The sequence below is a fragment of the Erythranthe guttata genome, chromosome 14 (assembly GCF_056151865.1).
Source record: "Erythranthe guttata isolate IM_541 chromosome 14, IM_541, whole genome shotgun sequence".
Classification (NCBI taxonomy): Eukaryota; Viridiplantae; Streptophyta; class Magnoliopsida; order Lamiales; family Phrymaceae; genus Erythranthe; species Erythranthe guttata.
This window is the reverse complement of record NC_142546.1, coordinates 22002462-22017622: the sequence shown is the minus strand read 5'-3', so window position 1 is coordinate 22017622 and position 15161 is coordinate 22002462. Positions and strand designations below refer to the sequence as shown.

Below are 15161 nucleotides of genomic sequence, written 5' to 3'. Positions count from 1 at the left end.
CATTGAATTCTTGTGTTCTTTATTTTTGCTTTTAGTAATTAAATTTAGTAGTACTCACACAAGAATTATTGTTGCAAACATAGTTAATGTCTCGACACGAGTTAGATTTCTCGATCAGTAGTTGCAACAAAGTAATTGTCTAGTAATTAAGTTGTTTCACCAAGCGGATTAATTACCTTCTAGTTCCCTTTCATATACCGCACGCATTTGTCTTCAATTTCGATACTCATTTTTTTTTTGTACGTGAAAATGATCAAAGTATGCACGATCCTTAGTAACAAAATAAATAAATACATTTACTCAATACACCTATGTAGTTGGTTACAGGATCTTTCATTAAAAAAAACAATGATTCGTGTGTAGTATCGTGAATTTATAATGAATAACATTAATAAATGGAACAATAATAATACAAGAGTAATTGAACACACACACATTAAATATTTTACTACATAATAATAATAATAATAAATAACATATATGTATCACTTTTTCAACACATATTTGGCGATGCCACGGAAATGAGTATTGAGAAAATAGTCGTCCCACTGAATACATTTGGGATCAAAATTAAGCACATCCTCCTCTTTCAATTTTTCGCTTCTTCCTCTTATTAACTTTCGCAGATTTTCAGTATTAACATCATCGAATCTGCGAGTTATTAAAAAAAAAATCAATTAAAAATAATAAACATTTAATTAATTAACGTAAAAATGGTGGGACGACGAGGAATATAATGATTAACGAACATACATTCCTTGGAAGAACAAGTAAGGCTTGTAAAGCTCAGCTAGACGCAGCGCGCTGTCGACGCTTCGTCTCGCCTTGCTATAAATGCTTTCCAAATGGTTGCATGACATCATGTTTATTATTTTCAATATCTGAAGAAATTAAAAATAATAATTAATAGATAAATAATTAAATAATTAAAAAAAATTAAATAATTAATTACCTTGAGGAATGGCAAGTAATGGGTTGAAATATAGTTGTGGAAGCTGGACATGCTATTCAAAGTAATGGGTTGACCAACCCTAATAGGTTTCCCAGTACTGCTATCGAAAAGCGGGTTTTCGGTTAAATAGCGATGCATCAGCCACTTCACCTCCGAATATTTCACCGGATTCTGCCTCGACGAGCCGACGTGGTATATATATAAATCGTGTTTTGTTTCGTCTATTGAACGGGACAATGCTATCGCCGCCACCATGCAGTTTACCACCATGTCACCTGGTATCTGCATGCATGCATGTCAATATTAATTTCTTGAAATTTATTTATTTAATTCGGTAAGTATAATAATCTTAAAATTAAATCAAATTTTTTTGGTCAACTGTATATCTCACCAAGTCAGGCGTTGACTCCGGATCACCTAGGAAGAATTTCAAATTGCCTTTACCATAAGCAACAAAGATGCTATCCAAAGTTCTGTTACATGAAATACATCATCAGTTAATTTGGCGTGTGATCTAATTAATCGATACATAACTATATATTATATTATATAATATAAATAACGAAAAAAGTATTAAAATAATTAATTAAATGTTACCTGAGACCCTCAGTCCAACCGGGGAAAGGCTCACTGTAAGTACTCGTGATAATCGTTGGACGTATAATTACGACATTGCCCTTTTCCTTGAACCCCTCCAACAGCATCTCTCCGATTGCCTTCGTAAACACGTACGTGTTTGGCCACCCATGCAACATTGCTCTGATGGATAACGTACACAATTTTAATTTCATTAAAATCATGAGTAATTATTATTAAAATGAAGGGTATTATAGTCATTTTAACCTTTCGATGCCCAAATTCTTCATGGCTATGTTGATTTCCTTCTCCGTGTGCTTCTGAGCACGAAGTCGTGTTAGTGTTTCGTTAATTATCTTCTTCTCGGAGTCGATGTCTAAATGCGTAATTTTAGCTCCCGCAAGTGTCTCACCCATGTGGAGTGGCTTCTCTGGTATCAGTCCCACCGTTGTGCCGTGCACGTAAGCTATGCCGTAAATTCGTACCAAATAATTAATTAATTTTGGTAAATAAATAAATAATCGGAATTCGGAATTAAGTAGCTAGAGTACGTACCCGTGGAGACTTGAAGAAGCATCTGTAATTTAGAACATTTTCTGGCAAAATGTTGAACATGCATGGCTCCCAAAGCATTGATTCCAAATGCTACGTCGTATCTATTAATTACAAGAAATTAATAATTAATATTTTGATATATATAAATAATTGATGTAAATGTCATATATATATATGACGTGGCAAAAAAATATTGGCAACCATCTATTTTATTATTGAGTGTAGGATAAGAGAAGTAGAGAACCAACAATATTATCATATATGTTTAGTACTTTAGTCTACAATAATTCAAAAGTTAGGTGAACAAACATATATATAACCTCATTTAAACATTTTAAGAAGAAAAAAAAATCACTTTTATTTTTTTTTATTATGTAAAATTCCAATGTCTTATTTATCGTGCACGTAATCCTCATTTTCGTTAATAGTTATGTAAGTCTTCTTCAACTCGATATTTTTTTTTAAATTCTCGATGCGTCGGTAGGACTTTTTTTTGGTGAAATATATACAAATACGCACGTGAGGTTTTACATTAATTTATCCCACAAAATATAATTAATTAATTAGTTAATGAAATTTTGTTGTGTGTTTATTATATATAAGTTTGACGAGTAATGTGTAAAAAGTACCCTTTGTGTAATCTTTATCTGCAAAAAATCCCATGTGATAAAATAACTAGCAAAAACTCCTCTATGTAAAAAAGTTAAAGGCTAAAAATCCCCCTTTGAGCAAAGCGCGTGTTCCACTCGTTGCTTGTGCAATTTTTTGTTCATTTTGCTTATGAAATGACATAATTGCCCCACAACCCATCCACCACCACCATCATAATCTCTCTTCACTCCCCCTTTCTCTTTTTATTTTTGGGAAAATTGCAATTCAATCCCCTAATTTAAGTTTTACAAGTTAAGTAAAATTGTAATTTTGCCCCATATTTCATGTTATCTAATCTTATTCTATTTTACTGTAGGGTATATTTGTCTTTTTACTTTCAGTCAATTTCTAAAATCATAATGGGTGTAGTAGTTATTTAAAAAAAATATACAGGGGAGTTTTTGCTAGTTAGTATTTTATCACGGGGAGTTTTGGCAGATAATGATTACACATGGGTACTTATTACACATTAATATTACTCTAAGTTTGACAGAGAAGTATGAAACATGAAATTAATTAATTAGTGGTAATTAAAAGTATACCTCTCATCAAACTTGGTTGTTGCAGCTGAGTTAACAATAATGTCAATTTGGTGCCACAAATCTTGTCTAAATTGAGAGTCAACAATCCCTAAGTTTTGAAGAGACACATCGCCCGAAACCGGAACAACTTTCGACTGTATAGTGGAGTCGAATTCTTCATCTCCCAACTCTTCTCTTAGAACTCCAAATAGCTCCGTATTCACAACCTATTTATATTATATACAATCGTTCGAATCAATTATATATACTATATTTTGTCTCGTACTACTAGCTACTACTACGTCACGTACCTCTTCATGTAATCGTTGTTCAATCGACTGTTTAGCCGTTGGCCTAATTAGAAGAAATAATTTCTTTACATTCGGTTGGAGTCTAAGTATCTTCTCAGAGAAAACTGCATGCACGCAGGTATATATCAAATTGCAATATTTTGAGAGAGAGAGAGAGAGAGGTATAACTAACCCTTTGCTAGAAAGCCAGTGGCACCGGTAATGAAAATAGTCTTGCCCTCAAAGTACTGAATAATCTGAGTAGTCTCTTCCATATTCTGACAAGAATGCAGATGTATGAATCAGCAAATTAAATATGGGTGTTAATATTATTACACGTACGTACAAGAGAGAATGTATATATATACAGAAGTTACACATGCATGCCCATATATATATATACATACAAGTCAGGTTGCAATATATATATAGCCCCACTGTTTGGCAGGAATAGGGTACGATTAGTTTACATTATTCGTCACGATATTTTTCTTGGTGGCCTATTAATTAGTTTAGCGTACTACGTCTTTTATATATTTATTGCAAGTGTTATAAATTAACTATTTTTTAAATATTTAATTATTTATTTTGACAATAAATCCAATCGATTTCGTATTTTTTTCTCTATCAAAAAAAACTCAATCTCGTATTTCATATATTAATTATTATAATAAAGAAATAAACTATTATATAATAATAATAATAATAATAATAATGCATAAATTAACGCCTTAAATACTACTGCTCACAAGTCATAAATGCCAAGCTGGCATTTTTAGGCAGTTGTTGTGAGATGATGGACGGCAAACAATACGTCAGTTGCTTCAACCGACTCATCTTAATTTGTCTGCTTTTATATATAACATTGTTCTTACCCGCACTCTAAAGGATAATAACATGGCCCTTCAATTTTTACCTCTCATTTATTCTATAATTATATTTTATACCAAATATATTATTTTATTTTATTTCTTGCTACTTTTCATGATAGTACCTAAACAATATTTACTAGGTGTTGTCCTAAACAACATTTACCCCATTTTTTCTGTGTAAAATCTTTCAATGAGTAAAAATAACTTATAAGATCATGATCCAAATACTTTTAAAATTAATTCTAAAAATAAGACGTAACAACTTATCAGATATAAGATCGTATCAGTTGTTTATTAGAATAAGTTTAGCCAGACGGGTACATTCAAAGTGAAATTAAATCACACCAATTGTGGATTCTTGCACTTCATAGTTTGTCGCACAAATAATTAAACATTTTGTTCTTTTTCCCTAAAGAAGTAAGGGCATATATATATTATTAAAATAAAAATAATAATTAATAGATCCAAAAAAAAATCCCCAAAGTACTTTCAGTTTTAGTACTCAATCGATTAAAATATAATTATACCTTGGTGGAAGTTTTGTATATATGTGGGTTCCATTTTCCCTTCTTTATTAGTTCCAAATTTTTGGTGAAAATAGAAACAAGAAATTGATTGTTCTTCAGTTCTATTCTTAGTAAACAATGGTATTTTAGTATAATAATATATATTTTTTTTAAATCAAGATATACTTATTAAGTTTGTTACGATTTGTGCAAATATGAAGAAGAAGAAGAAAAAACGACAATCTATTTAGGAACGAAAGGAGTATTAAGGAGTATTATAGACCAAGAAAACATTGGTCTGAAAGTTTCTTGATTAATGGTCCTATTTATTTTGATCCTAGAAAAAATTAATTTGGTAGTTGAGGCCAATTAAATGGGAGACAAAATAACATGCCGACAACTTACATTTAATTTATAACAAAATTATTATTATACTTGCCAACTGTTATCGTGTTTCATTTAAATTTCACTTTACGACTTTTGTTGGTACGTTTCCATGTAGAAATCAAACATTTGTTGCATTTTTTGGTACAATCTTGAATGTGATATATTGTTATTTGCATGTTCAATATTTTTTTTTTTGACCAATTAATGGCGACAAAATTTACATGAATTTTTTCCTTTAATTTTTGGGTAAATTATGAAGCCCTCCATATCCGTAAAAACCAAAACCCCCGACGTATGTTCTCGTTTTACACCGACCTTCTTACGGTTTATTTTTTCACGTAATTTTTTTTATGCCACTTAATATTTCCCGAAAAATATCAATTCTACCCATGGAAACGTGACATTTATTTATGCTACTATTTAAAAACAAAAATTACCCATATGGGTAATGGCCTTCTAAAAAATTGTGAATATGATATTTAAGAAGTAAAGATTCTGTGTAATTAAAGTCCCTCTATTGGTAATTTTGCCTTACAAACGTAGCATGAGGAAATACAACGTTTGTAGGGGTAGAATTGACATTTTTTGAGAAATTACTTGAAATAAGAAAGATTCCATAAAAAATCCACCGGTGAAAAATGGAAATAAACGTCGGAGGAATTTCGATAATTATGCTTAGTTGGGGATTTTTTTATAATTAGCCTAAGTTCGTTGGATTTTTTCGTAACTTAACTTAATTTTGTAAGGGTATGCTTGATAAGTGGGCAAATTTACCAATCTGGAGCACAGTGAGTAGTTAGTTTTCGTACAGTAGAATCTCGATAAATTAATACCCGATAATTAATAATCTCGCTTAAATAATAAATTTTTCCGGTTCTGACTCGGGGACAACGTGCTAAATTAATAATTCGCTAAATTTTTACTTACACATTCGAAAAATTTAAGAAGCCCCATATAATATATAAATTATTAATGCATGAAAATAATTCTTAAATTACATGGTATAGGTACATATTTTATAGATTTATGAAAGCTTAATACAATATAATTTAATTGTTGCTTGTTTCTTGTTGAAGTTTATATTACCATCAAGCTTGTCCCTCACTTTTCTTAACATGGTTAGAACTTTCGGTTTAGTTTTCTCATAACTCAACATAAAATTATTTTATACCTTGCTGATGTAAGAGCTTCTGTTAGTGAAACGGGCTCTATAATGCATTGAACTAATGGTACAATGAATAATATACAAGTTAAAAAAATTAAAAAAAATGTATTTATTGAAAATAATAATAAAATTATTTTCATAAATTAATAATTAATTAATTAATATATAAATGAATAATTATTAATTTATCGATAAGTTAATATTTTGCTAAATTAATGAAATTTTGATGATCCCAAGTCTCAACTGTATTAATTTATAAAGGTTTAACTATACTTGCATTAGATTAAAAAAATATACATATACTTTAGGGCTTCCATATTAATTAATGAGATAATTCATATATATATATATATATATATATATATATATATATATATATATATATATATATATATATATATATATATATATATATATATATATATATATATATATATATATATATATATCAAACATCACATGAATACAATTTAAATATGGGTAAATTACAACCACCTCCTAAGGTATGGTTAAATTACGAAAACCCTCTCATGTTTGGGTGATTACAACCACCTCCCTCAACCATAAATCTTCTTACATGTCCATCATTGCGGTTTCAAATTTAGTGTAATCTTCGAGATTATATGAAAATTATCACTTTTGTACCCGTTTTACCCTATTCGAGCTCCACATTTTAAAGTTAGAAGATCGTAATATGTATTTTTTGGCTTGTATATAACTATATATCATATTGTGGTGCATCAGAAACTCTATGTTTACACAAAACGAGTACAACTAGATAGAGTACATCCCACGAAATCTAGATGATTATGTTGAATTTGACACCATAATGGGGGAGGCGTAGGAAAAAAATCATAGTTAAAGGGGTAGATGTAATTATCCAAACAAGATGAATTTTTTCGTAAATTAACCATACCTCAGGGGGAGTTTTATAAGAAGATTAAAAAAAATTGATTCACTTAAAATATAAATAACATTTGATACATCTTCACCAGCTGCTTTTCTAAAGAACGATTAAAATAATTCATCAAAGAAATTAAATTATTAAATATAAATTTTCCACACGAAACTTAATTATACAAAATTAAATAAAGCAGATTAATAAATTACTTAATTCATTTGAACACATACTTTACTGCTCCAGGGATGTGAGTGTTCATGAAGTAATCATCCCAGTCAATTATTTTAGGGTCAAAATAGAAATCTCTCTCCACACCACTTTCTCTCACTGCCCTTCTTAGCTTCTCTAAATTCATATCATCATAACTGCTCCAGCAAAAATTAATTAAATAAATAAATAAATATGTTAATTTTTTCATTATTTAAAAAAAAGAAAAAAAGAAAAAAAAAAAGAAGTACTTACTATCCTTTGAAGAACAAATAAGGTCGATAAAGCTCGACCAGCCTCATAACGTACTTGATCTTTCTGCACAGATCAACATAAATTCCCTGGAAGTACTGGCAACAAGCCATGTTTACTAACTGCAGACCCTGAATTATTATTACATATATATAAACACGAGTTAATTAGAATTATATTTATGGCTCGTTTGATTACTATTATAAGGTTTATACTGACTAAATATTAAGGTTTAGTTGCACCTTCAATTAACAAGATTCTCATTTTTCCAAAGCTCGGTACTAAATGTTACTATTTAATTAAATCAGCAGCACCCGAGATTAGTCCAATTGGGCTGATTAAACTAGTAAAAGACTACGTGTTAATTTAATTAAATGATTTTTTTAAAGACAAATCACACACAATAACATAATTTAATAGATTTAATGCAAGATGTAATTCATTGAACCGAATTAGTCAGTAGATAATTAATTCAATCGAACGGGTCCTTAAGATTATTAATTAATTAGAGCATAATATATATAGTTAATTAATTACCTTCAAAGGGAGTAAGTAGTGAATGGCTAAGTATGTATGGAAAGCATCCATTGAGTTTAAGATTTTGATTTTGCCAACAATGACAGGCCTTCCTTCTTTATTGATCCAAGGGTTCTTGGAGAAATATCGATGGCCGTAATCTTGGAGCCACCCTAACTCAAACGGGTTCGATACGGACGATCCGACGTGGTACACCGTTATGTTTCCTTGATCGTCGTTTGCATGTGCAACGATGGCGGCTATCATTGCATTAACCACCATGTCTGCCGGGACCTGCATTAATTAATTAAAATAAATAATTATCTGAAATCGGAATCTTATATATTCAAATTCGGTTCCAAACATAACAGGACCTTTCGAAAAAAAATAAAAATATTGTTCTATAATCGGAAAAAAAAAAAAATCGAACCAAAATCGGGGTAATTCGAAATTAATGAAAACGGAAACTTACTGCATCAATTACGGTCTTGGGATCACCAAGGAAACATGTTAATCTTCCTTTACCATATCCAACAGCTATGCTATCAATCGTTCTGTCAATTTCAACATATTATTACCAACAATTACTTCAATATTATTTCATTTTATTTTATAATTTATATCCATATATATATAAAAAAAAAGGGTTTAATGGTAATAAAGAAAAGTTACCTGACCCCTTCAGCCCAACCAGAGAAGGGCTGTTTGTAAGTGCTGGTAACAATGGAAGGACGAATGATTACGACAGCTATTTTGTCTTTTAGCTGTCCTAACAACATCTCCCCCATTGCTTTCGTGAATACGTATGTATTTGGCCATCCAAACGTTCTTGCTCTGTTTGTTAATTAATTATATTCAGAATTCATTATTTTTTCTAGATAAATAAACAGAGCAAGAATAATTAATATTATTTATTTTATAAAATTAAAGTTTTCACCCCTCAAGTTTGCCCTTATTCTACATTTGGTCCCTCACGTTCACAAAAAATACATCTAGTCCCTCATGTTTCAATAATTTAACATTTTAGTTATTTTCGTCAGTTTACCGTTACTCCATCAGTTACGGAAGTGATGGGCATATGCTTTATTCCATTAGTACTAACGAAAAATTGATGAAAATGACTGAAAATGTTGAATTTTTGAAATATGAGGGACCAAATGTGATTTTTGTGAACATAAGGGACTATATGTGAAACTAATGCAGACTTGAGGGATCAAATGCTAAATCAATGCAAACTTGAGGGACCAAATGTATAATAAATGCAAACTTGAGGGACCAAAACGGTTTTTTTCGGTAAATAGATGTAAACCTTTGAATTCCCAAATCTTTCATGGATGATTTGATAAAATCATCTGAACAATTGTCTGCCTTAAGCTTTTTGAGAGTGTCGTTGACCAACTTCTTCTCGAAGTCAACGTCCAGCCCAGATGTACCATTCAGTGTTTCCCCCATTTTTAATGGGCTTTCCAATATTAACCCCTCCTTTTCACCAGATACATATGCTGAAAAAAAAAATCATTTTTTCACAAATTTTAATCTTCAATGCATACATATATTTATTTATATATATTACTAATTCAATTTGTCACGAGTACTAATTACCAGTTGATACATGAATGAGCACCTTCAATTTGTCACATTTTTTTGAGAAATTCAATACATTTTTAGCTCCCACCGTATTTATTCCAAGTGACACATCATATCTGCAGGTAAACAATTACTCAAACTATATGTATATATATGTGTGTGTGTGTGTGGGGGTGGGGGGGGGGGGGGGGGATGGGGATTAAATTCCCTATATGGTTGGAGTGTGGAAGATAGGTCGTAGTCGGTCTATTATATGCTATACCGGTCGGGTGAAATACACTGGATATATTTTTACCATTTATATACACATAAATACACTCACATCCGAAATAGTGTGTGTAGATCAACGGTAAAATATCACCCCGTCACCGAGTGTAGCATAAAAATAATTAGCATGGAGGGGCCTCCATGGTTACAAAGTAATTGTGTTGATTTTATGAGTTATTAATGTCAGAAAATAAATGTATGTTTTTTCATTGACACACCACTGACCCGCCATACCTCATCTTCAGACACACTTTAATGTCATCATTGATCATACACATTATATATATACACACATATATATATATATATATATATATATCATGACCTCGAAATCATCAATAAGGATATATGATTCATAATGAATGTGTAAATTCTCGTAGCTGAAAAAACGGTGTACAATAAATACAAAAATGGATATTACTGAATAGGCCCGGCCAGTTATTAATTAATTATATATAACTTTTCAGTTCATTATTATTTTAGTGTTTTTTTCTTTCTATTTATTATTACGATATAAAATAATTCTACTATAATATATATATATATATATATATATATATATATATATATATATATATATATATATATATATATATATATATATATATATATATATATATATATATATATATATATAACATTCAGGCCGCTGCCTCCAACCCTGAAAATTTTTATTTCCTAAAAAAACCGCCTTGCCTTACAAAATTGTAAGGATCCGCCACTACATGATGCTACATATATCATTTCTAATAAATATGAAATAGTAATTAAGATTTATGTATTTGTGAAATAATATGTCGAATTTTGATTAAAACGTAAATGAGTATATATCAACGTACCTTTCGTCGAAATTGGTATTAGCAGCTAAGTTAACGACAACATCGAGTTGTTCCAACATTTCGTCGAATAAAAGAGAGTCTTTGACACCTAAATCATCACAAGTAATATCTCCAGCCACAACTCTTACTTTCTCCGTAACAAGTGTACTTAGATTTCCCCCATTTTTCTCTTTCAGAACCCTGAATAAATCCTTTGCTATTGCCTGCAGTTTACGTATACGTATACGTATAATTAATTAATTAATTATTAATCGTGATGCTAATATATATACATACACACATGTACATATATATATGTATACCTCAGTGTTGAAGCGCAGGATGGCTGAATTTGTATCTGCAGCCCTCAGAAGAAGATAAAGCTTCTTCACTTTTGGTTGTTCCCTCAGTATCTTCTCAATAAATACTGTAATAAAAATCAAACATATTGTAAATATATAATCACCAGCTATAAGATGTATTAACCTAGTACGTATGTACATACATATACGTACATACATATATATATACGCACATGTGTGTATGTTAATTAACAGAGTGTGTGTGTGTGTGTGTGTCCGTTTTGAGAAGAGAGAAATCCACTACGAGAAAAAGTTGCATTAGCGATACTGAGAAGTTGCATTAGCGACATCCCAATTGCGACAAATGCATGCAAAAGTTGTCATATATTGCATATATTAGGTGACAATATTTTTTTTGTCGTCACTAATAGCTCTTTTTATTGTCACTTAATCCTTATTAATTGTCACTATAGAGCATTAGAGACAAGCATAGTGACAACATTTTTTACCTAACTATATGAAAAATAGATGGTCACTCAAAAGAATTTTTTGTTAAGAGAGAGAGAAAGAAATTGTACTCTTGGCAAGAAAGCCAGTGGCACCAGTTACAAGAATGGACCTATTCTCCAGGAACTCAACAATGCTGCCCAACTCCATTGCAGAACAATGTGTCTCTGTGTGTGTGTGTTTTGAGAAGAGAGAGAGAGAGTGCATACAATATTTATGTGGGCTGCTATATATATATATATATATATATATATATATATATATATATATATATATATATAAAGTTGAGGTGGTGTGGATTTTGGACCTAAATATAGGGGGTTCGAAATATCTTGAGTGTACGCAACTATTAACTATATATATATATATATATATATATATATATATATATATTATATATATATATATATATATATATTATATTAGAGTAGATTTATTTAAGGGATTATTTTGTAGACCCCTCATTCCCAAATTATATAAAACTAACTACCAAGTGGATTACACTCTAAGGGAAACCCCCATAATTTCGAAAATATTTTGACATACCCCCTCTGGCCCCTCTGAAGTTCCTATAATACCCTTTTAAAATCAGTTTTAAACCCTAGACACTCACATTTCGGTCTCTCTTCTTCTCCCAGATTCAAAATCCCGCCTCCACAAACCTCCCACCGGTGAAATTGCTTCCCGGAGCCATAACTCTCTCTCCGGTGGTCGGAATTCGATGGTTTAACTACCGTTGGAATCCTCTCGTCGAGCTCTTTCTTTTGCTGGTGATTTCATTGAGTTTGGAGAACAGATCTGTTTCTGCAATTTTTTTTCATTCGACGACGGTGGTCTTGCCGGAGGAGTTCTTTGTGTTCCATCAGTCGAAATTCGACGGGCTACCCACCGTTGGATTCCTCTCGTCGAGCTCTATATTTTGATGGTAATTTTGTTTATTTTTATGTTTACAGATTTATTTCTATAATTTTCTGCATTTGTGGGTGCGCGAAACTGTGGGTGGTTAGTAGCGGCGCCTAGGGTTTTGGTAGGAGGCGAGGGGGGGGGGGGGGGGGGTGAGGATTCACTGTATGTTTGATATAAAATTTGTAGCATTTCCCAGCAATAACCTCTCTCTCTATCTCTCGATCTCTTAGTGTTTGTTGATTTTTGAGTGTTTTGATGTTTCATCAAATTTTGTTGATTTGCAACTAAGTAATTTTTTTTGTTTTGATTTTGCAATTGCAGCTTATGAAAGCCATTGATCCTCTCCTTGAAGGTGTCAAAAAATTGGTTGAAGTCACATGTGAAGCAGTGTTTGACAAACTGTATACATTACTATACATTACTAAAGTAACATGTAGTTACATATGCGTATATTTATGTATTTTCGATTTGTATTTTATTGGTTCTGATGTGATTTATAATAAAAATATTTAAATTTGTAAATTTTTGTTGGGGTTTTATGAATTTATTTTGTATAAGTCAGTATTCGTGTGTGTATACAATTGATCGACTAAAAATATGGGGAAAAAACGAACATAACTATGAATTACTATAGGTACTATAGTTACATGTAGTTATTTTCAGTACTATAAACATATTGTTTTGAAAATTAAAAATAAAAATAAAAAAATAAAATAAATTTTTTTTTAATTTAAAAAAAATAAAAAAATTAAAAAAATAAATAAATAAATAAATAAATATATATATATATATATATATATATATATATATTATATATATATATATATATATATTATATATATATATATATATATATATATATATATATATATATATATATAACAAACAGATTTATAAAAAAAGAAAAAAAAGGAAAATAGTAATAAATAAACCAGCGGAAATGATAAATGCAGGACCATAAATGCTGAATGCAGTTTGGCCGAAAATTGCACATAAGGGTAGTATAGTACTTTCACTTCCCCATGGGATATGTCAAAGGATGATTTGGGCTTGGGTTTATCCCTAGTTTATTTGGTGGCTAGAGGGTATGTAAAATAACCCCTTTATTTAATTTGGTAAGATTATATATATACACATCTCATGCACACATAAAATTAACTCTAAAGTTTGTTTTAATTTGCATTTATTTCCTCCTCGAGTTAATTAGCTCATGACCAATCATCTGAATATATTTATATTTATATTGTTGAGGCACACAGCTGACAATGCATGCATGATACATAATACATAATAAAAACTATTTTTTTTCTTTTTTTTTTTTGGTTCAGATTAAATGATTCAAACCTACTCTCTGCATTATTATTTAATACCATTTTCTTGACTGTGTGAAAAGTCCCTATATCTATTTTTAGATGGTAAGCTACCCCTCCCCCTTATGAAAATTGCGTTTCAAGCCCACTTTCCGACACCTGTGTACTTATATGCTCCATTTTGTTTATGACTCGTTCTAACTTGTAAGAAAATCTATTATTATTTCGTCAAACATTTTCCGTGTTATAATTCAATTTGCAATCTCTTTGCCAACGGCTGCAGCTAGATCGAACTTATCACACATGGTTAGCATGATATAGTTTTTGTTTTTCGCATGATTTGCAAGTTACGTTATTATAATACCAAAGTATAGGTTTATCGAGTGCAGTTGATTGTAGATTCCTTCATTAAAAAAAAATTAGTTTAGATTATATTAATGATAATAATTAAGAGAAGGTAAATAATAAGTTCTATTTAGGGTTGGTTTGGTGGGTAGTTGTTTGGTGGGTGCTATTTTATGGTCATGTTTCCACTCCAGGAAGTAGGGGGGTTGGAGTGGTTGATTTTGGTGCATCAAGAATAATATGATGATGAATGCTCCATATAAAATAATATATTTATATTAAGATAAATTGTACAACTATCAAATACTTTTTTTTTTAAATAAAAATTAAAATATATGTTTCCCTTTTCTTTTAACATTAAGCTAGAAAGTCTTAACAATTAGCTCAACGATCATCAAAACGTCTTTGGACAAAAAGTTGCTTAATTTATTTTGTTATCAAGTTGTTTAAAAATTATAATTTCTTACAAAGATTTTCACCAAATATTATTCCGAGTTACAACAAAAGATCAATCAATCGAATAATTTATTATGAAAAGTTCATTTTTTTATTTTTTGCGAGAAAATATAGTTTTTAAGTAAATCACTAGGACTTTATTTTCGCAATTTGTACGCCATAAATTATGTTGGAAAGTAGAAGAAAATAATAGTTAATTTATTACTTTGCACCCTGATGATAAAAAGAAACCCAGTAAAAAATGGATTTGCCCCCGTTAAATTTTAAAAATTCAGCTCAGAGTATATTATAAATGATTTATTTTGTTTTGAT

General features: G+C 30.3%; 2 protein-coding genes across 2 annotated transcripts; both read right to left on the bottom strand.

The window, feature by feature from the left end:
* Positions 1-314: 314 nt before the first annotated feature.
* LOC105959065 (fatty acyl-CoA reductase 1) lies at positions 315-3951 on the bottom strand. Its single transcript, XM_012983087.2, has 10 exons — positions 3739-3951; positions 3567-3670; positions 3277-3482; positions 2084-2184; positions 1796-1994; positions 1550-1711; positions 1344-1425; positions 953-1234; positions 754-881; positions 315-651 (listed from the first exon to the last, which is right to left on the bottom strand). The coding sequence occupies exons 1-10, from the start codon at positions 3818-3820 to the stop codon at positions 486-488; spliced, it is 1512 nt and encodes a 503-aa protein (XP_012838541.2). The 5' UTR covers positions 3821-3951; the 3' UTR covers positions 315-485.
* A 3464-nt stretch (positions 3952-7415) lies between these two features.
* LOC105959064 (fatty acyl-CoA reductase 3) lies at positions 7416-12060 on the bottom strand. The gene is made up of 10 exons (XM_012983086.2): positions 11904-12060; positions 11347-11450; positions 11045-11247; positions 9954-10054; positions 9661-9853; positions 9024-9185; positions 8824-8905; positions 8373-8645; positions 7839-7966; positions 7416-7741 (listed from the first exon to the last, which is right to left on the bottom strand). Exons 1-10 carry the CDS (start codon positions 12037-12039, stop codon positions 7591-7593), a joined length of 1533 nt encoding a protein of 510 aa, XP_012838540.2. The 5' UTR covers positions 12040-12060; the 3' UTR covers positions 7416-7590.
* Positions 12061-15161: the final 3101 nt, after the last annotated feature.

Excerpts from the sequence above, each read along its gene's own strand:
- LOC105959065 (XM_012983087.2), bottom strand. The coding sequence starts at position 3,820 with ATGGAAGAGACTACTCAGATTATTCAGTACTTTGAGGGCAAGACTATT. Across the intron at positions 3,483-3,566 it reads AACAACGATTACATGAAGAG|GTTGTGAATACGGAGCTATT; the intron begins GTACGTGACGTA and ends TAATATAAATAG. Across the intron at positions 2,185-3,276 it reads ACAACCAAGTTTGATGAGAG|ATACGACGTAGCATTTGGAA; the intron begins GTATACTTTTAA and ends TGTAATTAATAG.
- LOC105959064 (XM_012983086.2), bottom strand. The coding sequence starts at position 12,039 with ATGCACTCTCTCTCTCTCTTCTCAAAACACACACACACAGAGACACAT. Across the intron at positions 11,451-11,903 it reads CACTGGCTTTCTTGCCAAGA|TATTTATTGAGAAGATACTG; the intron begins GTACAATTTCTT and ends TTTTTATTACAG. Across the intron at positions 7,967-8,372 it reads ACTACTTACTCCCTTTGAAG|GGTCTGCAGTTAGTAAACAT; the intron begins GTAATTAATTAA and ends ATAATAATTCAG.